At 35.2% G+C, this 27,536-nt stretch overlaps 1 protein-coding gene across 1 annotated transcript; it reads left to right on the plus strand.

Moving 5' to 3' along the window:
* Window positions 1-721: 721 nt before the first annotated feature.
* LOC148952976 (uncharacterized) lies at window positions 722-25,371 on the plus strand. The gene is made up of 3 exons (XM_089088214.1): window positions 722-945; window positions 5,271-5,468; window positions 15,652-25,371. The coding sequence occupies exon 3, from the start codon at window positions 15,764-15,766 to the stop codon at window positions 23,003-23,005; it is 7,242 nt and encodes a 2,413-aa protein (XP_088944340.1). The 5' UTR covers window positions 722-945; window positions 5,271-5,468; window positions 15,652-15,763; the 3' UTR covers window positions 23,006-25,371.
* Window positions 25,372-27,536: the final 2,165 nt, after the last annotated feature.

The following is a 27,536-nucleotide window of genomic DNA, read 5'->3' on the forward strand; positions in this document are numbered from 1 at the left end:
TCTTTGTTGTTTCAGACTGAATTTCTTTCTCTTTTTGTCACCTGTGCCTCCTTCACATTATAAAGACTAATGGTTCATTTACACATTGCGGAAATCCGTCCAGAATTAGCAATCCGTGCGGAGATTCCGTCCGTTTTCGGGCTTCAAAAATTCTCTAGCTTCCCGCAACGATTTGGTCAAATCAGGACGGATTCTTGGCAAGGTTTTTCAATGTATAAAACATGTCTATGGAACATAAAATATTTGTTGCTTCAGACTAAATTTCTATCTCTTTTTGTCTTCTGTTTCTTCCTTAGCAGTATAAAGACTAAACCGAGAGTCATATTAGCCAATAATCTTCTTTTTGAACTTATGTTCATCCACGCTGATTCATTTATTTGAAAACTTTGCCTTAAAACGTTGCATTTTCTGGGTCATCGTTCGAAAAAATACGAAGATTTCCGCAGGCATTGCCGCAATGTGTACCAAAAAGGAACCATAAAATGAGAGTCCAATTACCCAATATTCTTCTTTTAGAACTTGTCCTTATCCACGCTGACGCATTTATTTGAAAAATTTGCCTTAAAACGCAGCATTTTCAGGGCCATCGCAAAGAGTCTGGGAAATAAATGAAAGAATCATTTACAGTTTCCCATACTCTTTGGGCCATCGTTCAGAAATATACTGCCGGAATTTTGCAAGTGTAAACGGACCATAAAGGAACCATGAAACAAAAAAAAATCATAATCATTAGATATTTCCGCTTGCTTTGTTGATTCCATGTGGTTTGTTAATTACACGCGGCATGCTATTTCATAAGCAAAGTGTTTTCCTGTTCCAACAAAAACCTTTGATCAGTAATTGCTGTTCAAATTGACTCCCAAAAGTGAAAGCTGGTTGTGAATTCTGCTGGTGAAAATTTGCCATCAACAGCCTGTGAGATTCCATAAGTGACATAGAGAAAAGGTGCACATTGATAGCTTACTTGATTACTTTTTTTACTCCTCACAAATATACTAATCAATTCACTTCCAAATGCTTCTGCTCCTCTTTGCATGGGCGTAGGCAGCATATTGTCAAGGGGGGGCAGTCGATAGTGTGATGGAGGGCCTTTTATCTACTGCTTTTCCAACCATCTGCTGTTTCAGCCATATCTAATGTAAATTTGAAAGTCTAGGGGGGGCAGCTGTCCCCCCTCCCTACGCCCATGCCTCTGTCCTTTATTTAGCCCTCAGAAGGCAACCTATTTCTCCATAGCATAGACTAAATTTGAGAAAGGTTAGCTCCTGTATTGAACAAGTATTTTCTCAGTGTGGAATTTAGACTATGTCCATGTGTTATTAAGTGCATAATTTACCAAAATATAATTTGAAAAGCTGGTAGCCAAAAGGCTAAGAAGAGCAGCTTTCCACAATGAAACATACTAGGCTAGAACAAAAGATACAAGCTACTAACCTTTCTAGATTACTAATTCTATCTTTTTTTATGGTTTTCTTTGTATTCTTCTTTACAATTCATCTTCAGCCCCACTCCCCTAAACAGCTCTAGGCTAGGTAAATTTCTACCAAATCATATTATTGAGTTAGGAATAAAGTGAATACACCATTTGATGCTTTTTTTATGCTTATTACAAATATAATAATAATTTCTATCGGAAATAAATTTCAGCCCCCCCCCCCTATGTATGCCAATTCAGAGTTAGGTTAGGTTATAGAAATATATAACCTGAATTGGCATGTCTAGGGGGGGCTGAAATTCATTTCTGATAGAAATGATTACTATATTTGTAATCAGCATAAAAAAGCATCAAGTGGTATATTCACTTTATGCATAAGTCAATAATATGATTTGGTAGAAATTTACCCTAGGCTATATACAAAACAAACAAAAAATAACATTATATTCTTGATTTTGTGGTTCTTTTCAACATTTTAGTTTTTATCTTGACAATGCACCTCTCCCCCCTGAATGGACACATGCATAGCCCTAATAATATAGCCTATTTGTTTTGTTGTTATTTCCTTTGATTGATCTGTTAACTGGAATTGCAGCTTGGAACAATCTTAAGGATTCCTCCTTGTGAAGCTCCAGAGTTGATGAAGGAAGTTGTCCTATGTTATTTAGTGACCAGGTGTAGTTGGATGATCAGTAACTATGCAGTTGAGTTTACACTCTCTAGAAGATCACTCAGGAGCTCTAGCCTTTGTTTGAAGATGTCAATAGATTCAGCAGTAACTGTTTCCTCAATGAGTTTATTCCAAATGTTTACAATTCTTGAGGAAAAGAAGTGAGTGCAGACTCTGAATTGGTGACTGATTATCAAGTTTCAGTTGATGACTTCTAGCTCTTGAATAAAGACCAACAGTAGGAAATAATACTGGGAAAGTATTAGCCTTCACTAACTTATAGACTAGAATGACATCACCTCTATTTCTTCTGTATACAGGTTTTGGGAGTTTCAGCTATGCTAGTCTTACAGGGTAGAAAAGCTCCCACATGCCAGATATCACTTTGTTGGCATGTCTCTGCACATCTTTCAAAACTTATGTCTTTTTTCAAAATAAGGGGAGGCTAGTGACATTCCAGTTTCAAGCTTGGGATGCACAAATACCTTATACATAAGACTGATGACTTTGGGGGAACAAGTGGAAAGAGTACACTTAATCAACCCCAGAATTGAACTAGCAACAGCAGCAGACTTCTTAGCATGAGTACTGAATTTTAGTTCATTGTTAACAGTGACTCTAAGATCTTGCTCATTATTTACATAGGAGAGTGGGTGGCCTGAGAAAAAATAAGAGCAAAAAGAATTCATTTTGCTAAAATGAATGACATGGCACTTCACAACAATGAATTCAAGAAGCCATGCTCCAGCCCATTGACCAAGAAGTCCCAAGGGAATGATCTTCACAGGACAAGGCTGGTTCAAGAAGATTCAAGTTGTCAGCATTGACCATTAATTTACTTCTGATAGTGGAGGGAGCATCATTGATGAGCATATTAAATAGCATAGGACCCCAAAACACTTCCCTGAGGAACCCCACTCAAAACATGCCTAGAGGAAGAAAGAATATGGTTGCCAGAGTCATCAAATAACTGAACACATTGAGATTGTAAACACAGAAAATAATGGATCCAAAGAAGGGATTTCTCTTCAAGCTTGTCTGCACATAATTTAATTGCAAGTTGCTTCTGACAAACTTTGCCAAAAGCTTTAGAAAAGTCAAGAAGAATCATGTCAACAGGCACCCCATTATACAGTAACCTAGTGATGTGATCATATGATTCAAAGTCATATGTTGTAAAACTGTTTACTCTGTGTGGACTAAGAGATGTCCAGTTAACTTTAAGGTACCTCCCTAACCAATGACCACATTTATCTACTGTGTACACACAATCATATTGCCCTATCAAACACTTGCTGACTGGTAAAAGTTTCATCCAGCAGTAAATTTCATGTAACAGTAGATATATTCTTCAAGTTTTTAATTTTTGACACAAATAATGTAGAAGGTCATCTAAGGCAAATGTTGGTTAGTAGATGCTTTTTTTGCATGTAATGTGGTTCAATGATTAACAATTTAATTTTTGAAGCTTTTGTTCTGTGTTCCCCCTCTTTTATAGGTCCTGTAGCCTTTGTAGGGGATTTATGATAGTGCTATTGAGTTTTTTTGGGGTAGGGGGGGGGGAGTGAAATATATCTTACCATCTTTGATGCACTGAATATATATATATATATCTACTACTACTACTAACAACTCACTTCAGCAGAAAGACACCTGAGGCCAACACAGCTGTGCATGTTCCATCCACCTCCATGCCAATCTATTCAAAGCTTCCCTCTTTTTACCCTCCCTAGAAGTTACAATTTGCTTTAAATCTTTCCCTATTGCCTCTTCCTACCCCATTTGGAGATTACCTGATTTTCCTTTGGCCCTTGGCAATAGGACAAAAAGGATGGACCTTGGCAATTTGCTATCCCTCATCTACAGAGTGTGTCATAGCCATCTAAACCTTCCTTTCACTATAGCCCTAAAAAGTGGGAAAGAACCAGATTTTTATCCCAGTTACTGTTTGAAATACACTCAGTCAGATAGAAACTCAAAAGATTCCATAGTCAATTAATCTGGAAAACATCTAACAAACACTCCTGTGTCTTCCAAAGCACCCACATTTGAATCCATGCTTGACCACTGTCATCACTGTAGCTACCATTCTTCAAATCTTGATTTGCAGACTTATCCTCCTATTCTTTCCATCTTTTTCAAGTATGAAAAAACGCCCTGGACCTTGCCTATTCCACCTTTAATATCTTAATTGCATCAATAATCTTCACTAATAATATTACTCAGGTAAGTGAAGCTACTTGATTGATCTTCTCATTACCCAACAGCTCTTCATCTTCACTTATTCCTAGTCTAAGCAACCTAGTCTTCTTAACATTAATTTTCAAATCTAATCTTGCAACCTGAACTCTCTTAACCTCTAAAACATCTTTATTTTGCCAACATTCCATCCATGAATCTTAAATCATCAGCACAATCTAAGTCTAGTAAAGTTAAATTTTAAGAGAGAAAAACGTTTTCATTAAAAAGCAGTGAACCCCCCCCCCCCAAAAAAAAAAACAACAACAAAAACTAAAAACAAAATATATAAAAATCATTATTAAAAAAATTCCAAATATTTCAACTCCACATCCAGGAGCCTTTATCAATGGGAAAAAAAAGAGAGAAACCAAAAATAAATTTAAATCATAAAAAAACAACAACACAACAAGAAAGAGGAAAACAAAAGACAAAATAAATATGTGTCTTTAAATAACAAGTAAATAATAATTGAGTTTTATTTATTTGTTTGTCGTTTTTTCTCTTTCTCTTGTTTTGTCATTGTTTTTTTAACGATTTAAATTTATTTTCGTTTCTCTTTTTTTCTCATTGATAAAGGCTCCCAGAGGTGGAGTTTACATATTTGGAAAATTTTTATTCAAAGTTTTTGTTGTGTTTTGTTTTTAGTATATTTTGTTCACTGATTGTTGAATTAAACCTATTTTTCTCTCTTAAATTTTCAATGAAAGCAGTGTGGCCTCAGAAATTATCTAGGAGAGTTATTTTTTCCATTTGATTCCATGCTCTTCGATAGCCTTTGGCATGCTCCTTAGGACAAAGTCCATCAAAATGATCCATAGAAAAGGGGACAGAACACCACCCTGCTTAAATCCTGATTCAATATGAAGCCAGCTACTAACCTCATTTCCTACATTAACTGCTGTATTAAAACAAAAATGATTTCAGATATAAGTCACTGCCAAACAGCTGTAGCTGGAACTTAAAGACAAGAGGGAAAAGTAAAGATACGCCCAGGAAGATCTACTAAATTCTTTTGATCAACTAAGTTATGAAAAGACACAGAAGGTGGTAGGAGATGCTTATATCATTCCAAAAAGCACACTGCAAGATTTAAATATGGAAAGTGGATGAATATTAAACAAGGTAAGCTTAGGTCAAGCTAGCCTAGAATATTGTTTCATCTGAGGAAAAAGGACTAGGCAACAGTTTTGGTTAATAAGCCTTCAAAGTCTATCCTTTGCAAAGCAGAATATTTAATTTCATTTCCAATGGGCTCTGAACCTTTAAGTACAAAATTTTTGCTAAATAAGCCTCGCCAGGTTAAAGTGGCAATGCTTGTTTTCATTCCAGTATTTTATGTATTGAAACAGGTTATATATTGCGGTAATTGATAAGTAATGATCTCTAATCAAAAGGCCTTTTGATTTGCTGATATTGTTGGCACAACTTGTACTAAAAAAAATCAAGCAGGTTTCTTGTAGCAGCAGGTTTAAGTTGGCAAAAAGCCAATTTAAAGAAAGGCTCTTACTTGGGCTTATAGCCTAGCAAACTATTCCCTGCTTTGCTTAGTAGTGGATTCTCGTAGATTTTCTTTTCAATATGATCAATATTCCTTCTTTACTAGCCTTTGATTTGCTCTAATTAGGTGTAATCAGTATATCGCCTGCATTATTTGATTTTCTTTTGAAATATACCAGCAAACGATTTAAAACTTGTCTTAACATCAGAATTGCAAACTCCTTGCAGGATAGACTATAAGTTAGCCTATTTATAAATATATATATATTTTCTCCACGTGCAATATTGGACAGCTCATTATAAGAGTAATGATGAGAGCTGCATTTCATACCCAAAAATTATCCTTGTTCTCTTATATTTTAACAAGAAGTATTTTTCCTTGGAACTTGAAAAATTCTCATTTTTTAGTACCTTTATGCATTTTTTTTTTTACTTTAGGCTGATTCATAATGAGACTTCAATAAAGTCGAGATTTAGCTAGCACTAATCTGACTATCAGAAATTTCCATAAAATTTTCTGATTGGCATCACCATTCAGGAAATTCTATGAAAAATCTGATTGACCCAACTTAGTCCTAGCTAAGTGTTGCTATTAGTAAAAATCTCAATGCGCCATTTCCTCTCTTCTTCACTGTCTTTTGCTCTTTTCCACTCATTTGTTCTTTACTTATTTTAATGTCTTTCTTTTGTGTGATCTTTTTTTATTTTTATCTATTTTCAAGTATTTTTTTTACAGTATCTATTTTCGTTTGGGTACATATGTACAACCCCTTTAAGACAAGGAGTACCATAGCATTTATTGCATGGGGATTGAAAAAAAAATAGTTTTGTGTTTTTGACAAAATTTTTTTAGTTTTCCAGTGGAGGGTCTAAAAGTACAATCTTTGGGATTTACGGCAGGGGCGGATCGAGGTTTTCTTAGGGGGTGGGGGCGGGGCGTAAAATAGGTTGGTCCGATGAACTTGCGTTAGGAGCAAGTTTAATTAACGCAAATTTGCGTTAATTAAGTAAATTACACTACTTTAGACTATTTTAGGGGGAGCGCGATCCCCATCGCCCCCTGGATCTGTCACTGATTGACGGGGACTTCGGGACTAAATCTGGTAAGTTTTAGGGACTCCAGCCTTATTATGTTGCTTTTGAGTTGGTAAAGCTAGCAGGACTCTCAGATTGCTTTGGTGAAATTGGTCCTGGCTAAACATGGAACTATAAATTCAGGCAGAGACATTGAGGAAGGACCTTGAAGTCCAGATTCGCGGAAGGGCCTCAGCTGTGGAACATGGCTTTTAAACAGTACTTCAAAGATAAAAAAAAGGCCTTCTTGAAAATGTTGCCAAACTTGAAGAATTTGATATTCCTTCCATTTGGTTTAGTGTAGATGAAGCCTTTATGCTAAATAATTCAGAGAAGGTGGCTGCACAAAAGTCTTTGCTGCTACAAGTAGTAAAAACGATGTTAAAGCTGTTCTAAATGGGAAAGAAGGACAAACTGTTATATTTTGCGTTAATGTTAGGTGGGAATTCCTGTCTTCCATATTTAAGAGAATCAGGAAAGACAAAAATGTTAGAAACCATACTAGATGGTCTCATCCATTAAATCTAGTGCTATGCATCAAGTGACATGCTTATGCCAGCCTATTTAGAGAACTAAAAGTCCCAAATGGGTAATCCTACCGCTGGAATTAGCAAATCTCTTAAAAGCCACGCTTTAGTTTTCTCTGAAAGCAAGTTCCCATTGAAATATATGAAGAACTGCCAGAGAAAAGTAAGAAAAACCAGGTTTATATCTATTTACCCCCAAACAATCCAAATTCCGCGAGGCCCGTGGATCGAATTTATGACCCGCCTGTCCATTCTCTAAAACTCGTGGCTTGTGTGCCATTTTCTTGGGTCTCATTGTGTAATATAGAAAGAATAGGTTATTCCGTTTCTTGGAATCATACTCAGACCGGTAGACCACATTTATTTGCAACCCCGTAGGTGACCTTGCGAGAAGTATTACCGCTGAGGCTGTTTTAATGATGTTTTTAGTTTTTATGTGAATTTTTATCGCATAATTTTTGCAAATCATTTTTATGTGAATTTTTTTTTTTATTTAGCTGAGAACGACTATTAGTTTTATACGTTAAATCTTCGTATTTATCACTTTCTAGAAGCATTCCTCACTTTTTGGAAGTGTTTTACTCTTGTATGAAGGACAGTTTAATTTCCGTATTGACTGCTTTGTCTTAAGGGAAAGGGATGCTTCCCCCTATATATTAGCAAGGTGCTTGACCATCTGTAGCCAAATATTTGTGGGGGGGGGGGTGCATGTTTAACAGTTGATCCTTTTGCCGAGTGAACTCGGGATTTTATTTAAATGCCGGGATAACTGCAGTAAAATCGGTTCAAAATACAGACAAAATTCAGTTCCAGCAAAGTTACACTACTTTCTGTTGCAGTTTTGTAATTTTTTTTTTTTCATTTATTTTTACTTGCCGAAAAAATATCTGAGAAAACGGTGTTCCCACCCCTACGATGCTTCTCTCTTAAAGGGAAATTTGTTTCTATCCTTTGTGGTTGGACTGCCGTATCTGAACTATGATCGACCTACGGATTACTTCTGAAAACTTTAGCCAGCTTCTCCAGCCTTACTGGTGCAGTCAGGTACTTCACTAGATTTTTGTTATTGATAAATGAAAGAAGAAGAAGATGATAATACATAGGGTAGGGTAGATAGGTGTAGGGATAGATAGTTTATTATAGGTGTATAGGTGTATGGATAGGGTAGGGATAGATAGGTGATAATAGGTAGGGTAGCTTATTATGTCTTGCTTCAAGAGGCATAAGAACATACCTTTAGTATGTTCCAAGTCACTCAGGTATAACTGGTAACCACCAGGCAGATGAAATTGCAAAAAATATCTCTAAATAGTGACCAGCCAAGTGAGAGACCAGTCCCCATCAGAGACATATATCCCTGAAGATTATCAGAGGTAATGTTACATAAGAATAAACCAAATATATCTCCCTTCCCTAATAAGGACCTTTCTGAAATTAGTCGTAGAATTCGACCTGGCTCAAATGGGTTAAATTATCAGGTGTCTTTGTATCAGTTTCCTAATTCAAGTGACTCAATTCCCTCATCCCCTCTTTGCAGACATTGCAATATAAAAAATTAAACAGCAGACCATTGCCTATTTGAATATAGTACGCTGTCGTCTGCACATTATACCCTGCAATGTAAACTTATAAGTGCTTCAAAAACCAAAAAATCTCACTATCAGCTAAGAGTCTAGCAGACCATACCTGCACACAGAGCATGGAACTTAGTGTATATCCTCTGATATTTAAACTCCTAGAATCAAAAGATGTGCTTCAAAATATCTAAGCAGATTCAAGATAAATAAGGAGCAACCATTGCAGTAGCTCATTTCAACTCACAGAGTGAGTCAAAAGGAACAGGGCTAAATAGTATCGATTGAAAAGCCCACGTTTGCTGAAGTAGAAGAAGAAGAATGTCTCTGTTTGATTATCTGTCACAAACAGCGCAGCGCTGTCCAAGTAAAGAGCGAAGTGACTTCCATATATTTTTTTTAGCAGGCCACTTCCTGTGGAACCGGTGGTCGTAGAAACTTTCGAGGGGTTCATTCGACCGTAAATTGGAAGGAAACTGGAAACTAAAATGAACAAAATTACATTAAATATGAGGGGACTTTTGTTACTCTTCCTGATAGTTTTTACGCTGAAATATAGCTTGCGTTTTGCTGTATGCGTGATATAATCTGTCAAATGTAACGCGAAGGAAATAAATTTTGAGTGTTTTGTTATTCCTTTGCTTTCCTAAAATAGGGTATAAAATTTGGCTATTTCGTAAAGCCACACATTTAAAACTGAGATCGCCTTCAATGTGAGTGTAAGGTTAAATTTGTTGATGTAACAGGGAATTGACATAGGTAATAGGCACTCACGATTTTCTTTTTTCTGTCTGTTTTTGGTTTTAATATGACTACTTTCATGTAAAAATAATCATCTTACGTTTGTATTTTCAAGAAATAATTTGTTTCGTAATAGCGCTGTGTCACCAAGGAGAGATGTGACCTTTCGTATATTGTGATTTTTTTCTCGCCGGGCTAGAAGATAAAAATGGCCTTGAAAACTTTGAAGCTTATTCGATTGAAAATTAAAGTATTTGTGAAGTTTTTGAGACTCGAAATGGGCTATTCGAAAATTGCCCAAAAACTTTGTCCCTGGTGAATTCTTTTTCGAGCGAGCTTTTAAAGATTGTTCATTATGCCAAGATTTCCAGTGTTTCCCAAGATTATATTCTGGAAGCGACAAGCGAACCCCGACAAGTCCAAATACGCAATCTGCACCTGGTGAAAATCTCGGGAATGGCCCAAGGGATCGGTTTTAAACTTAGAGGGAGTATTAGAAAGGGGGACAGGATCAAATGGACTCCTAGTTATTCACTTGAGGAAAGGGTCCGAGGTAAGTCAAAACGCAGTGTCTGTGACCATTTCGTCGAGATAATATGTCCGAAGTATATTGGAACGGTTCTGTGGATGGGGTTGAAATTTTGCAAAACTTGAAGGGTAAAGAAGGGGAACGACTTGACTGCAACTACTTGCAACTGTATGTATTTGTGAATACAACTACTTGCGACTGGAATGACGAGTAATGGCGACTGCAACTGCTGCTGCTAGTGCTACTATTGCTGCTATCATCACTACTACTACTACAACTATTGAAGTAAATCAAAAGAGTTTTAAGTGCATCCTGATTGTTAAAATGATATTGATGCGGTAACTCAGAAACGGAACAGGGCATTAAGTTGAAAATATCATGCTTGCAGCGATACCTGCAACCTAGTAAAGAGCGAACCACGACCCATAGTAACCAAATGTTGAAAAACAAGTTAAAAAATCTGTAGTGAGAAATGTTTGCCATTTGTAGCTGATTCAGTAATGGTAACTATAATTCAGATTAAAAATGTTATGTTTGAAACGAATTTACAGGAATTTTGAAAAAACAGCCTGAAACCCCTCCAAAACGCCATCAGATCATAACGAAAACTACGCCATTGGTAGCGCCATTGTTGAAAACCCAATAAAGTTAACCTACAGCCTAATACACTAATACATAATAGACAGCTGTTTAAAGGTTCATTTAAAAGTAAATTTTTATACCTAATCGCTTTTTTAGCAATTCGACTTTATAATACCATCCTAATTGTCATATGCCACCCACAAAACGCTTTTTGAGTTTCATTTCTTGAATCGAAAGGTTAAGAATGAAACGGGAACCATTATCATCTCCGTGGCTGAAAACCCTGAGCCTGAGGTTTACAATACCTCCTCTTCTGTATTCCCCTCTCCCAGCCCCCTTAACATTTTTCATAAGTCACCTACTGACTAACAAAACTGGTAGGCTACTGCAACATCACAGAGAACTGTTTAAGGTCTCATAAATTTGCTTGATAGTACAGTCATAAACGGTAATATGGCATCAAAAATAGCGGTTTTTATTGCAATATCTAGAATGAAATCGCTAGTTAGCACGAAATTGGCACCGTTATAATCGTCATGGTCGAAAACCTTGAACCTGGGCTTTACAATCTTGCCTCTCGTATACTCTCCCTCCCATTTCCTTAATAAGTTTCATAGATCTTGCGCTGACTAGCAGAAGTAGCAGGGCACTGCAGCATTGTAGAGAGATATTTAATGGCTCATTCTTAAACTCTTGATCATTTCTATGTGCTCTTTGTAAATTTGTTTTTACAACTCCATCATGAAGTCCCATATGCCACCACAAATGGCATTCTTTAGTGGAATTTCTGGAATAGAAATGCTGGGAAGCATGAAAAGGGCAACATGCAAACGGCCCTTTTAGCAACGTTGTAAAGAACAAACCACAGCCTGTAGTAACCGAAAGCCTTAAAACGCGTTAGAAAAATTCAGCTGAGAAAAATTTCTGTTCGTAGCTGAGAAGTTGTGATTATTATTTTAACCTTAATAGTGAAAGTTTATTGCGGAAAAAAAATTACAGAAATTTCAGAAAAGAGCCTGAAACCCCTCTAAAATGCTTTTACTTTGAGCACTCGCAATTGTCGCTTCTTCTTTATCTCTGGTTCAACACACCCATGGACAGAATTAGGGTGAAATGAATAAATTTGATATTGGAAGATCAAAAGGTTTATATCTTCTTGGGACTCTTTTTTTTCTAGCTAGTGAATTAAGACTTTAAGTTGTAGCTTGCAATTATCAAATCTTGACTTTTTTGCTCACGGCAGTTTTTCGTTTTTGTACTGTTTTTTGCGCTTATTTCGAATGATTTTAGTTTGAGTCCAAGAAGCCTTTAGTCCAAAGAAAACCTTGAGTCCAAGAAGCAAAAGTAACGCAATTTTACTTTCTTATGAGGAACATCAAGTTTTTGCATTAATGCAGCAGAAAAAATTTAATAGTGATGACATAAATTTTTGTAAGTTGTATTAACTACGCATCTAAAATTCGTTTGATTTCCTTAAGTTTTCTAAAATTTCTATTTATTTCACATAGGACAGTATTTCGTAAACAATGGTATTTTTTTTTATCTTCAAATTCTCGCAAGATACAGAGGATAATAAACCCCTTGGACTCTTTGCTTGACAAAATTCCAGAAGAGGAATGTGAAGTTAAACCTATACGTGTATAATGCTTTCTTTTAGCAAAAACTCATGACTTGTTTAGTTTCGTCGCCTCAAAAAAAAATCTTTGTATAAGGTTCATTGTGTATATTTTTAAAACTTTAAAACGAGCAATAACTGATTAAAAAACTTAAAAAAATTTCTGATGGAAGTAAGGAATGAAGTTCAAACTTAAAACGGACCAAATTGTTGCTTCGCAGTTTATGCAACATATATCTACAATATTGATTCAAATAAACTGACTCGTTATATTTCTCTAAATTTGTAAAACTGGGAATAACTAGCGCTTAACTGAAAACTGATCTTACTTGAAGTTTTGAGAGAATTAAAGTTGTGATTTTAAAATTTACTGATTTTATGGCCAGTGAAAGACAGTGAGAAAGTCTTATTTTCTGCTGCTAATCGTGTGTTGTTGTACCAATTTTGTGTTTTCAGTAAAGCGCTAGTTTCCCAGAATTCTAAAAATTTAGGGAAGTATAATAAGATAGTTTATATGAACTAATATTCCAGATATGTCATATAAACTGCAAAGCAAAACTTTATGTGCGTTCAAGTTTCATCTTCGCTCTTTACCTCCATCAGACAAGCTTTATTTTGTATTAATTAATCAGGGAAAGTTGAGCGAGATGTAAAACTAAATCAAAAGACACTATGTGCATCCAGATTGTCAGGAGGGCGTGTGTGCAATATCCCAGGAACTGCTTAGGCTATTACGTTTTAAGTTTTCAGGGTATGTTGTTCGGGTGTTGAACAATATCAAATGTCACTTTGTGCATCAAGGTTGTCAAAAGGGCGTTTCTGCGATATCTAAGGAACGGCTAAATTTATTAAGTCGGAACTTTCAAGGGATGTTTAACTAAATTAAAACAGAAACTAGTTTAACCCAGGTTGCCAGAGGGGTGTATCTGCAATATTTCAGAAATATAAAAGGGTATTAAATTGAAACTTTCAGGGCATTTTTAGGGGGGGGGTCGGACTAACTCAAAAGACACTATGTTCATCCCATTTTGGCCAAAGGGTGTATCTTCGATGTCTCAGAAACGAATAAGGGAATCAAGTTGAAAATGTCAGGAGATATTTGAGGGGGGGGGGTGTCGAACTTAATTGATAGAAACTATATTCATCCAAGGTACTTAAAAAAGTGTAACACTATCTACGATGTCTCAGGAAAGGACTAAGGGAATCTAGTTAGTGCAACTATTATTAAAGTTTATTGTAAACTTTTGCCAAAATATTAATAGCAAGCCAAAATCTTGATTCTTACGGAAATTAATTAAAAAAGCAGCTATTTTTTGCACAAGCAGCTATGCAAAGAAAAGTAAAGAGCTACATTAAACCTAAGATGAGCGGAAATAAAGTAAAAAGTAATTCGAGTGTAAGACGAACATAAATCACTATCAATAGATAAGTGGAACTCATGACGAATATAAATTACAATAAATAATTAAGTTACAACTCAAAACGAATCGTAACTACTATTAACATACTCTTTGTAAATTTTAAGCTTATATATAAAACAATAGACTTGCTCCTGGGGTGATTGGGTCATTTCATCACGAAAGCATATTTATTGGAATTTAAACTATTGCGAAAAGCAGGGTATATCAAAATTTTATCTGGTTTGCTTGTTGTTTATGGGAAGAAGGGTAGTAGAAAAGGGCGTAGGGAGAAGCTGGTGGCCTTCCAACTACTTTCGACTCTTGAAAAGGTCGCAAGAACTGCAAAGTTTCTACGGCCAATCCATAACTGCATAATACATGGAAGCCATATCGCTCTTTGCTTAAGCAGTGCTCTTGCGAAACCAATTGTTTCTTGAAAATATAATCTGAAACGATCTATTTTGCATGAAAGTAGAAAAGCGATATTAAAACCCGAAACAGACAGAAAACACCGAATTGCAAGTGCCTGTTGGCCACGTCAATTCCCTTTTAAATCTTTAAATATAATTGTAAGGGTGATATTAAAGGCAGATCTTGGTCAAACGTATGATTTTAAGAAATAAGAAAACACTCATATTTTTTTCCGGTATTTATGTCTTACAGCCACTCCGCTCAAGTTCTTCATCTGAGAATTACGCTTAGGTTATATCTCAGAAAACCGGTTTCATAGCTACAAAAAAAATGATGGATGATACAACGCATTGGACTTGTATAATTTGGCCTATATATTTGCACATTAGGGGGGGGGGGTAGGTTACTTTTTTTAAACTAAAGGTTATATGAAGGCTATATTTCATTAGGATTAAACTAACTCCACTTCTCGAGTGGGGTGGCTATAAGACATAAGTGTTTATTTTCTGTATATTATATTTGATTGGTTCTAATATCCATATAGTAAAGCGTTTATTAAGTCTTACGCTAGCTTCAAAGGCAGAAAAAATGACAGAAAGAGTCATAAAAGTCCCGTTCCCTCCTTTAATTTAATTTGTGTTCCTTCATGGTTTTGAGTCACTTTTTATTTCTTTGTGACTAATACATCTTTGAAAATAATTTTTTTGTTAGTTTTAAATTTTGTAATAAATTAAATATTGCCAATTTACCATTTTCTTTTACTGTCCGTCCGAAGCCAAACTATGCGTTCACTAATGTATTCGTACATTAGTATTCATAATGTGACCATTCGTAATGTGAGTATTCATAATGGGGCCAATGTAGTCGTAATGTGGGGGATTTGAAAGTGCATGAAATAATCAATAACAAGCTATTTTGTCTTATAAATGGTCTTTAAATGTTTCTACTCTTCTGAATCTACTATATTAAAATAAAAATAGATATATAAAAGCTAAGAGGCATGTCTTTGCTTTAAATTTTTTTATATTTCGCTCTATTTTCTACCAATAATGCTATTTGAGGACGCAGAGGGCCGTATTATACCTGTGTTCCACTCCTAAAAATGTTGGACATTCTTTTGCATCTGCAGAGTATCAATGAATAGTGCCAAAGCTCTCTCAAGGTTTAAGTTGCAAGGGTTCTGTCTATGGCAGCATAATTCCTTTAAGGGTTATCCCTGCAACTACGTCAAACACTGCGTTGATTTGCATGAAAAGCCTGCTGATATTGGCTAATTTTAGGTAACATTTGAATAATCAGCCAAAATTTTGAATCAGCGATAGTTGTATGCATTATTAAGATTGCAATTTTTCTAGAGCATAAACAACCAAATTCATTGTGAGAAGAAGCTTCAACTCAAGAGCAGCAGTTTCAGTCAATTACCACCAGTAATTATCCTGACAGTGGAAAGCAAGGCCTGAAGTAGTTATGCTAGGCAATCAGGGTGTAAACTGCTGTTTAATTGATGCGGTTCGTGAAGGAGATCTAGAAAGAGCAAGAAAGTTAATCCATTCTAATAATCATGTTAGTAGTACTAACTTAATTATCTTAGCGTGTAAACATCATAAGGTAAAGATTTTAGAATATCTTCTTGGTATTAATTGCAAAATTCTCTGTAATTCATGCATTGGCATGAGAGAAACAACTATCTTGCCAGGTGATGAAGATGAAACCTGCCATAATGCGTTTTATTATGCTATACGTTCAGGAAATGTAGAACTTCTTGATATACTCATCAATAAATGGCCAGGCAATTATTTTGCTGTTCATTTCAGGGAATTAGACGAAATTCTTTCACGAGCTTATGAGGAATTAAAACTAAAGAACGTGTCATTGTCAGAAGAGATAGAAATTTACGTTGAAAACAAGTTGATAAACCTCCGTTTTTTCTCTAGTGCTTCTGAGATTGATCAGAATGGAAAGAGCTATATTTATAACCCGAGTGAGCGGATTGAATTAGTGCTTCAAAATATTTGCTTGTTAAAGGCCGAGTACTCAAATGCAGAAAAAATCGATGAACATTTTTTATTCATAACAAAATTTGTTGCACAAAATATTCATATATTAAAGCGACAGTTGAAATCAACCTACGATAGACTACCTTGGGAAGAAATAGAATTTTGTTTGATCAGTTTTGTTTCTTCTTATATAAAACGACAGGAAATTAATCTATTCTATAATGCCACATTGAATAAAAATAAAATACTGACCCACTTAGAAAATTTTGCAAAGAAACTTAAAGAGGAAAAAGATATTTTAGGTGGTGGGGACATTGATAAATTTGCTAATCTCCCAAAGTTAAAACGTGAAAAAGTTGTTGCAAAGATCGTTAGCAATTGCCCTCAATTTGACGAATTGTATAGTGATCATCAACAAATTAGGGATATTCACTCTTTAGAAAAAATAAGTGATTACATAAAGTTAGCGTTATCAGCTGATCCTAAGCAAAGGGAAGGACAGCTAATTATTACAAGAGTCTTACAAGCGATTGGTGAATATTTAAAAAACACTCTAGAATCTCCTAAGTTATCTAACACTGTAAGCGAACTCCTTCTACTATCATTACCAAGGAACACTAGAGAAGTCCTTATAGACTTGCGTAATTCACTGTCACATGCTTTTTCGCTCTCTAAAAGAACAGAGATTGAGGAAAATACGGATGTTAACTTTTTTATCGGCGTTCAAAATGACACTAAGAGAATTGATAATGTAATTGCCGATATTCTGTGCAACAACAAGATTAAAATAATCAGAATATTGCTGAAGAAAATTACCAGCAGTGAAAGCTTAGAGGAGATAAAAGAAATTGCTGCAATATTGAGTAACGTTGAATTAGATGAAATGATTCCAGAAAGTTTTGAAGGGATGGAACACAATAAACTAGAAAATCTCATTAAAAAATTGAGTAATATTCTAACTGACAAGACAAATTATGAAAAGGAGCTGTTTAGTAAAATTGAGAGCATGATCAACTCAGTAAAAACTAAGTCAAATAAAATCAGAACTGATTATGTTAAGACGTTTGTATCATTTAAGACCTTAGATGTTTTTTTGAAGGAAACAAATGTTGATCATAATGCTATTAGAGGAATGAAATTCCGTGCTAATAGAATACTGGAGGATATTCCTGTCCAAATAGAGTCTCACAATCTTAAAGAAATTGTTGAATTATTAATGGAAATTTCTCGTAGTGCTAGGTCAAGAATAATGGACGACTACATACATGAAGTAAAAAAATTAACTTGCGAGATTCTCTACATTGCATTGAATGAAACAGGGGACCTCAAATGGATTGAAGAACTAAGAAACAAGTTGAATGAGAAGGGTTTATTTATTCCTAAATATAAACAGAGGAAGGTTTACAAAATACCACAAGAAAAATGCAATAACCATCTTGAGCTGAAATTATCTGAACTTAAAGGTATTTTGAGTAAAAACGCATTGAGTGACAAGTTGACAGAAAAGCTCCCTTCTTACAAAAGAAACAAAAAGTTGCAAGCGATAGTAGAAATGCTTGTTCTTGATATAATGTCTCTATTAGGTATGTCTGAAAAGTTTCTAGAAAACAATATTCTTTTTTTAGATGATAGCACTCCTTTGTTAACTGGAAAATGTTTGCGTAATCACTTAGCGCACGACAATACCTTACTTGATGTATTGTCATCAGATCCCTCAATTGCAGTTATCTTGAATGCTGAAAAACTCATTTCAGAAAATATAATACATAGTAAGCTTAAAATTGGCAAGTCGGTAAGCGATGATCCTTCCAAGCTAAAAGATAAATATGATCAAAACCTCCTCACTATTACTTGTCAGGCAAAAATGTTTTCTGCGTTGGAAGAAGGAAAACTTGAAGACTTAAAAAATTATCTCAGGAAAGGAGCAGATATCAATGCTAGAAATATCAAATCATCGACAGCATTACATTTTGCCGCTTCTGGGCCTTCTCTCGATGTTATAAAATTTGTCATAGATCAAAAATTAGGTCCCAATATTAAAGATATAAATGGCCAAAGTCCACTTCACATTGCTGCTGCACATGGAAGGAAAAATATTGTGGATTTTTTGGTAAGAGAAGCAGGCGTATATGTTGGTGATACAGATAACAGTGGCAAAACATCACTACATATTGCAGCTGAAAATGGTCACAAAGATGCTGTTGAAGTTCTACTAAAAAATAATGCTAATGCCAACACTAAAGATATGATTGGTTGTTCACCTTTACACTATGCAATATTAAACAATCAGATTGAGGTTGCTAAGATTATGCTGGGAAAAGAAGTAAATGTCGACTTCAACGAGACTGCGGGTGGCTTTACGCCATTACACATATCTGCAGAGTGTGGCCATTTGGAGTTAGTTAATTTCTTACTTCAAAATCGAGCAGAAGTTAATGCTAGAAATGACAGAGATTGGACTCCGTTACATGCAGCAGCATTTAATGGTCACCTCGAAGTGGTGAAAGCTTTACTTACAAAGGGAGCAAATGTTAATGCTAGAGTCATCAATGGTTGTACTCCGTTACAGTATGCAGTGGAAAATGGTCATGAGAAGATAGCTATTATTCTATTGCAACATGGGGCTAACGTTAATGCTATGAACAAATTTAATTGTACGCCTTTGCACTATGCCGCCATAAATGGACTTGAGGAAATGGTTAAAGCTTTACTGAAAAATAAGGCAAATGTCAGTATTGCCACTCTGGAAGGTACAACTCCACTACATTTATCTGTGCAGAACTGCCATCTAAAGATAGTTGCTGCTCTTCTTGAACATGGGATAAATATTCATGCTAAAGATAAAAATAATGCCACGCCACTACACTATGCAGCAGAGAGTGGACACAAGGCTGTTGCTGAAATTCTAATAAATAATGGAGCAAAAATAAATGATAAAGCCAGGAATAATATAACACCATTACATGTAGCTTCTTTAAAAGGTAACACCGATATTGTTGAACTACTAATTAGAAATAAAGGTGAAGTTAGAGCTCAAGACACTAACGGTGGAACACCATTACATGCAGCTGCCATGCACGGTAGTTATGATTGCATTCATGTTCTGATACAAAATGGAGCCGAAGTCAGTGATAGAAATAATAGTGGTATGACACCTATACATTTAGCTGCTCTGAAAGGCCATGTAGAGGCTGTTATTCTCTTAATAAAAAATAGAGCAGATGTCAATGACAGAGCTAATTATGGTCTTACACCGTTACATGCAGCTGTTGTAGGTGGCCACAAAGACGTCGTTAACCTCTTAATAAAAAATAAAGCTAAAGTTAATGAAAAAGGCATTGCAGATAGCACACCATTACATCTTGCTGTGGAAGCAGGTCTTAAGGAAATGGTTGAGATTTTGGCAGCGAATGGGGCCAGTGTTAATGTTAGGAGTAACAACCTAACACCATTGCTTTATGCTATTAAGCATAACCACAAGGAAATTGTTGAAGTTCTTATTGAAAAAGGAGCTAGAGTTAATACCAGTGATATGCCTTTATTCTTGGCGGTGACTGCTGGTTATAGGGATGTTGTAGAGATTTTATTAAAAAATGAGGCCTCTATTAATGTAAAAGACCCTAAAGATCTTACGCCATTACATTATGCTGCTATAAGAGGACACAAGGAGATAGTGAGTGATCTGATAGCAAGGGGAGCCGATGTTGATGCTATGACTATTGATTATACTACACCATTATATTTTGCTGCAGCAGAAGGCCATGAAGAAGTTGCTGAAGTTTTGATAGTAAACAAAGCTAACGTTAATGCTGTAAATGTTGAAGGTGCTCCGCTTCATATAGCTGCAGGACGCGGCCATGTTAATGTTGTTGAAATGCTTTTAAATAATGGAGCAAAAATTAATGACAAGGACAAAATGGGCAGAACACCTTTAGAATTGGCAGTTTCGCGTGCAAGTGCAAGTCATTTGCAAGTGGTGAAAATGTTACTTCAGCATAAAAAAATGAACGTGAACGCTAAAGGCAATGATGGGTATACGATACTGCACATTGCTTCACAGGAAGATAACTTAGAAATGGTTAAATTTCTAGTAGATGAAGGGTGCAATATCAATGCTAGAAATTCTTCGGGCTCAAAACCTGTACATATTGCTGCTCGAGAAGGCCACAAAGATATTGTAGAATTTTTTCTTAGTAATGGATTAAATGTTAATGAATCTGGCGCATGTAGTCAAACACTTCTACACTACGCTGCAATGAAGGGTCATTTAGAAGTTGTAAACTATTTAATAGTGCAGGGGGCTGACGTCAACTCGAAAGATGCTAATGGTTGCAGTCCTGTGCATATTGCCGCTGTCTTTGGATTTAAAGACGTGATTGAAGTTTTATTAAGAAATGGCGCAATTTTTAATGCTGTTGACAACCATTATAGAAGCCCTTTGGAAATAACTAATAAAAAAGATGTCATCAATTTATTAGCACCTACCAAAGAGTTATTAGAGTGTGTGAAACGAAATAGCTCTTCAGAGGTGGAGAATTGTATTAAAGCAGGGGCAGTTGTAAATGCAAAAAGTACGGATTGTGGAACAGCATTACATTATGCTGCCTGGAAAGGTTATGACAGAATAGTCAAAATTTTATTACAGAATGGAGCCAATCCTAACGTGACTGGTAATAAGGGATTTACTCCTATACATTACGCTGCTAAGTTCTCACATTTAAAAATTGTAAAAACTTTACTATCCCATGGTGCAGTATATAATGCTGTTTCTGACAGCGGTAAAACACCATCCAAATTTTCTGTAGATAGAGATATAAATAGTCTATTTAAGCTAATAAGTGATTCATTTAGTAAAGTTAAAGATGGAGATGCTAAAGCTATCAATGAATTAAATAAGATAAACGATATTGATACAGTAAAAGCAGTGATGGGTGCCCTTAATAGAGAGAACAAAAGTTTAGTCGTTACTGCGATACATAATAACTTTTCAAAAGTGGAACAGTTGAAGCAGATATTTCAAACAGACGTATCTGCTCAGATTCATGCAGCTTCGGTGTTTTTGGTTCAAGACAACTACGAAAAAGCCCTAAGCATTTTCAGAAGCGTCTTCGAAAGAAGAAAAGAAATTCTTGGGCCAGATAATCCTGGTACTTTAGATATCGAGACATATATAGCCAAAGTGCTATATAAACAAGGAATTTACCAAGAAGCTTTAAGTATGTTTGAAGAAATTTTTCTGAAACAAAAAGACATTTTGGGTTTAAATGATAAGAATACTTTAAGTACAAGAAGTACAATGGCTTTAGTTTTGCATAATCTAGGACAAGACGAAAAAGCCTTATGTATTTTTCAAGAAGTCTATCAGAGACAAAAGGAGATGCTTGGGTTAAATCACTCAGATACCTTAGACACTCAGTTTCACATGGCATTGGTATTAGATAGACTGGGAAAATATGAAGAAGCATTAAATATCAATATGGCAGTTTTTGAAAAGTTGAACGAAACACTAGGTACAAATGATCCAGCCACTGTTAGGGCCAAAAATAATATAGGACTGGTACTAGCGAGCCAAGGTAAATACGAAGAGTCCTTAAAAATATATAGAGAAGTTTTTGAAAGTAAGAAAATAATTCTAGGTATTAATCACGCTGATACCCTGAGAACATTATATAACATTGCTGGTGTACTTTTCAATCAAAAGAAACATCAAGAAGCCTTGAAAGCTTTTCAAGAAGTTTTAGATCTGCAAAAAAAAGCTTTACAACAAAACCATCCAGAAACTTTGAATACTCAATATAACATAGCAAATGTACTTTTTGCTCAACACAAATGGAACAGCGCTCTTAAAGTCTACAGAGAATGTTTTGATCAAAGAAAAGCTGTTTTTGGACCAAGTCATCCGAGTGTTTTGGATATTTCAAAAAAAATAGAGATGATTAATTTTCAGTTTAAGGTTAAGGGTGGAGAAGGATCAGAGAATGTCCAGAATCTGCAGAATGATATTAACATTGCTGCTAGTAAAGGTGATGTACAAACTGTACAGCGTTTGTTAGAAGATGGAGCCGATCCCAACGATAAAGATATTGATGGAAGAACACCCTTGCATTATGCTGTTAACATTGGAAACAAAGATATTTTGAATATCTTACTAGCAAATGGGGCTAATGCGAATCAAGTTACTAATAAAGGTAATACGCCCTTACACACTGCTACTTCCAAATGTTACAAAGAAATCGTTGATGTTCTGTTAAAACATGTCAGTCCTGATAAATTAAATGACTTTGTCAATGCGAAAACCGCTCTTAGTGGTACTACATCGCTTCATCTGGCAGCTAAAGGTGGCTCCTTGGGAGTTGTAAAATCGCTGTTAAAGTCTGGCGCAACTTATAACATTGAGAACAAAGAAGGTAAAATGCCTATCGATCTTTCTAAGGACCAACAAATTATCAACTTACTAAAATTAATCGAAGAATTGTTTAAAGACATACGAAATGGTAATGTTGAATCTATCAGCAAGCTAGGAGCAGTACAGCCTAATGAGTGCTTAGCTATAACAAATGCTCGCAATAGTCAAGGGAATACGTTGTTACAACATGCTCTAGCGAATGGACACAAAAGTCTTGCGAATAAATTATTAGAAATACTAAAAAAGTCAGTCCAAGTTTTGTCAGAAGCAAATATAGAAAGTGCACTTAAAAATATGGAACTTTGAACAATACTACTGGAGTATCTATGCATAGCCTTGGCTAATGTTACGTCATACTTAAATCAGTTACATCATCCAAGTTTTGGCAAGCTATTGAGGCAAGTTAAGGGAAAACTCATATAGAAAAAATACAGTATTTTGGCAAATTGCCTATTTTACATTCCATAGCTTTGCATTCCATATTTCATACTTTATAGCCACATGGGCCATAGCTATGAAAAAGATTATAGAAAAAAACCTCACAAACTCAACATTATCTCATGAACTCATCCCCTTTCTCTTCCCTACAGAAATCTTGCCCTATATGTCATTCTCAATTCAGTGTATTTCCCTATCTCGCCAATTTCGCCAAATATGGGGTATGAGAAAGGGCCTTCCGCCAGCCTTATCCTCCCTGAATGTTTCCTTCTTTCTCCAATTGCTCTAAAATTACCCCTGACGTTTTCTATTGCCGGTAAATTCAAAGGGAAGTTGATGCTGTGATTGCATAGTACTCTGTTCTGAATCTCCTGACCTTTCCTACACATTTTATTAATTTTCCACATTTCCTATTTCAATTCTATCCCCATACCTTCATTCCAAACACCTAATGACCCGCAACTAAATTACTCTTGCCTGAGAACCTTATCAACTTTCACTTTACTCTGCAGCAATTCCAGATATGCCGGTTTTTATTGCCTATTATTTGATCAACTAATAACCTTTTCCCTATATGCTATTGTTCTAACCAGTCGTTTTAGCCTTAATGAAAATAATCCAAGGTCAAACTGGAACTTCCCGCTTAAACCTAACAATCTATTGAAGTGTCCTAAATACACCTTCTATTTTATCTTCTTTTTAACATTATAGCTTCATGTTGGATTTATTTGACTTATGATTGCGTTAAAGGATAGTGTATGTAAACGCTTAATTTATTACAGAAACTTAAAATCTTTCCGGATATAAATGTATTTTTAAGCTAGTTTGACTTAAACTATATACCACAGATAATATATCACCTATTTATGAGTGTATTAATATAAGGGAAATGTCATAATCGCAGGGAAGTTATTATTTTACGTAAGCAGGATTGTAAACTACAGTTTAATCTCTGCTTTTCGTGAAGGGCCACTAGAAAAAGCAAGGATGTTCAATCAATTCTTTTTTGGGTTGTCATGCTCAAAAGTAGTGTCAGAAGGATGTGTTTTAATTCATGATGTTTTTAAGAATAAACATGCGGCAGCTGCTAGGCTATCCTTGAAAAGCGAGTCTAAAGTTGGCAGTAAAAATTGAAAGCCGTCTAAAAGCGAGTCTAAAGTCGGCAGTAAAAATTAAAAGTCTTCTTATCCTTCTTATTTACTTTCAAAAAAATTGATTTAGAATATATTAAGATGACTTCAGTCGGGGATCCTAATGATGAATTTCATAATTTCGGCTTTTCAATGCCCTTGAAAAGCTTGCCATTAAACTTGTGAATAGGATTCTTGGTAAAATTGCTAGCGTTGACGTTACAAATATATATGACGAAAAAACTTTACTATGCGCGTTATAAAACATGGATGGACCTTATGGCAATGCAAGAGCGGGGCTTCAATCGGGATAGGGTATTTGCCTACCCCCCCCCCCCCATTAGAATGTGGAAATACCGTTTTAGGCATTTTCATTTCAAAATGCCCTTTTTGCATGTTCTTTGGAAAATTCTAATGAACTGCCCTCTAAATTTTGAACTGCCCCCCCCTCCCCCTGTCTAGATTTTCATAAAATACACTTTGTTCATCTCACCACCCTTTAGTAGTTTTTTTTATAAGTCTTTTCTGCTCGCAACAGATCTAGGACAGGATAATGTGCGAATATGCTAACTATAGTTTTCTTTTCTTTGCATGCTGGAGTATATGAAGGTAACTAAAGTTCAGTCAATTTTGTATTTATGATAGCTTGCTTAATCCATATTTCTGTATTTTTTCTATTTTCACCTGTTAATTGAGTCTCATTTAAGTGCTCCTCCAACTTTTAATTTGTTGTCTCATTCAGCATACTTCTTTGAATGCACTATCTTTTTGCTATCATTTATATACTGTGCCATTGTGCTTTTTTTTATCATTGTGCTTCTGCTAGTGTATTTTTTCCCCGCATATTCGTAATTTTGTTTTGTTTTCTTCTGCATATAACCTTTCTGATTCTGCTACTTTTATAGTATTTTTTATCGCTGGTTACAACCTGCATTTTCAATTATTTAAGTATGTGTTTTTGATATTGTCGATCTGTTATTCAATACTTGCTGATTGCTTAATTATTGTCTTCTTTTTTAACTCTGTTATAAGAGAAGTAAAATCTAGTTTGTTTGCATTGATCAAAATGATTCTGTGATATATATCTGAATAAAGCTGTATCTGAAATAATTTGCTTTTTAAGCGTTAGAAATAGAAGGGGAAATCTTATTTGATCAGATAATTATTTCTCTGTTTTTGTTCTGGATTTCATGTTATTCAACCCTAGCAATGAAGCAATTGAGCTTGCTTTCGGTTGCAAACATTCAGATGCAGAAACGGCTGGAAGGGCCAATCTCTTAGCCTACCAAAATTAGTGCAAGAGCGCAGCCCAAATAAAGAGCGAAGTGGGCTCCATGTATTATTATTTATTTCTCTTCTTTTTTCGCCAAACCACTTCACATGAAAGGAGTTGTCGTAGAAACTTCTGAGGTGGCTCGTTCCATTGGAGACTGAAAGTTTTAATGCCCTTTTTAAGATTCAGAAATAATTGGATGGTAACCTTGCTCTTTTTAGATCCCTACTCCTCAGCGCTGGTCAAAATTTAGCTTGTTCAAAAAAGTCAAATGGCCCAGTAACTATGCCTCCGGAGATTGCATGACGGCCGTAGCCCTTGGGGCAAAAGTAGTAAATTATACATTTTGCCCACTGTTTTCATACGCGGTTTATTATTGGGAAAGAAGAGGGAGGGGTTTGTTAGCATTGCCTAATACCGGATTGAACACCCCCCCTCCCCCGAACCTTATTATTCTGATAATCTAAAGATAAGACTTGACACAAGTTAGAAAAGATCAAATGATGTTGAAGTTTCAAATGATGTTGAAGAAACAGAAATTACACGAATTCATCTGGACTTCTAATTCCGTTAAATAAACTGCAATGTAGCATAAATCAAATAATAATTTAGGATATCTTATATATATTCCCTTGTCTTATGGTTCTTGGTCTGCTATACTAACCTAGTAATTCATAACTCCCATCCATAAACAACAACAGGTGTATATATAACCACAAAAATATGTAGAAGTCTTTCTATATATATTAATCAATTTCCAATGGGCTATATTTTCAAACAGTATACAAGTTTTAAATCTTTAGTATGCCTACAATTATCCGATGTGTTATTAATAAACCTAACTTTGAGGGATTTTTACAAATCCATCTGAATCTTCCAATTGCCACAAAATTACTTTTACTGTCTTATTTTGTCATGGGGGTTATTCACTCCCACTAAGGAGAAACTAGCGTCTGATTTCCAATCAAATATAGATAGTATGTTGGGACAGAATAATATTCAAAAATGACGATGAAAGAACTGGAAGTCACAAAATAATACAAGTCACCAGGGCCGAAAATGAAATTAATATTACTAATGCACAGTTTATCCACACTGATTATGCTATTCTACATACATAAAACTAACATTAGCAAGGCTTCTAAGTAACCAAGTGATTTAAATATAAAATAAAGTTATCTCTTGTAAAAATACGCTTTCTGACTTACTTAATATTAGTGAAACGTAATTTTTTGGTGAAAAAAAAAACAGTTGTCTTTCGTGTATTGTAAGTGTTAACTCGGAGGCGATTAAAAAATAGAAAAAAGTCAGAAATTGGAAGGCACTATTTGTATGATATGAATGCCCGAAACATGGTCAGTATGACCTGACTAACGTTTAGCATGGTCAAAAATCGTACACTAAGTAAAACTTATTGCTCTCATAATCTAAAGATAAGACATAACAGAAGTTATAAAAAACTTAACAGTTTATTAAAAAGTTAAAATATTGAATTACTATTTTTATGTTAATTTCAGTATCAAGGATGTTTAATTTGTATGCTAATTATTTTCTATCTTTAAATTAATTTTGGTTAAAGATTAATAAGGATTCTAAACTGAAGAGTCTGTAAGTGAAGTTGCCACTTAAGCTAAAAATGTTTGGAGCAGAGGTGCAACCCAGTAAAATAATATAGTTATAAAAGCTATAGAAGATTCTGCCTAAATTCCATAACATGGATGCGAACTTCTATTTACATTCCTCTTGCTGCTTCTTTTTTAACCAAAAGCCAAGCAAAAACAAGCTCACGAAACCCGAATCCTTCTCGCATATATAGATATCCAGTAACTAAAATTACCCCCGTGCTTTTCCAGAATACCATACGGACCCATAAATTAATGTTCAAGGTAAGATAATTTTTGTCTAAATGTAAGTTTAACAATATACAGATAAATTGCTATTTTGGTCAGTAAACTTCTGAACCTACTGTTCCCAATTCATAAAACACTATTTGTCG

The sequence above is a fragment of the Artemia sp. Qi Xiang Cuo genome, chromosome 4 (assembly GCF_049724085.1).
Source record: "Artemia sp. Qi Xiang Cuo chromosome 4, ASM4972408v1, whole genome shotgun sequence".
NCBI classification, from domain to species: Eukaryota; Metazoa; Arthropoda; class Branchiopoda; order Anostraca; family Artemiidae; genus Artemia; species Artemia sp. Qi Xiang Cuo.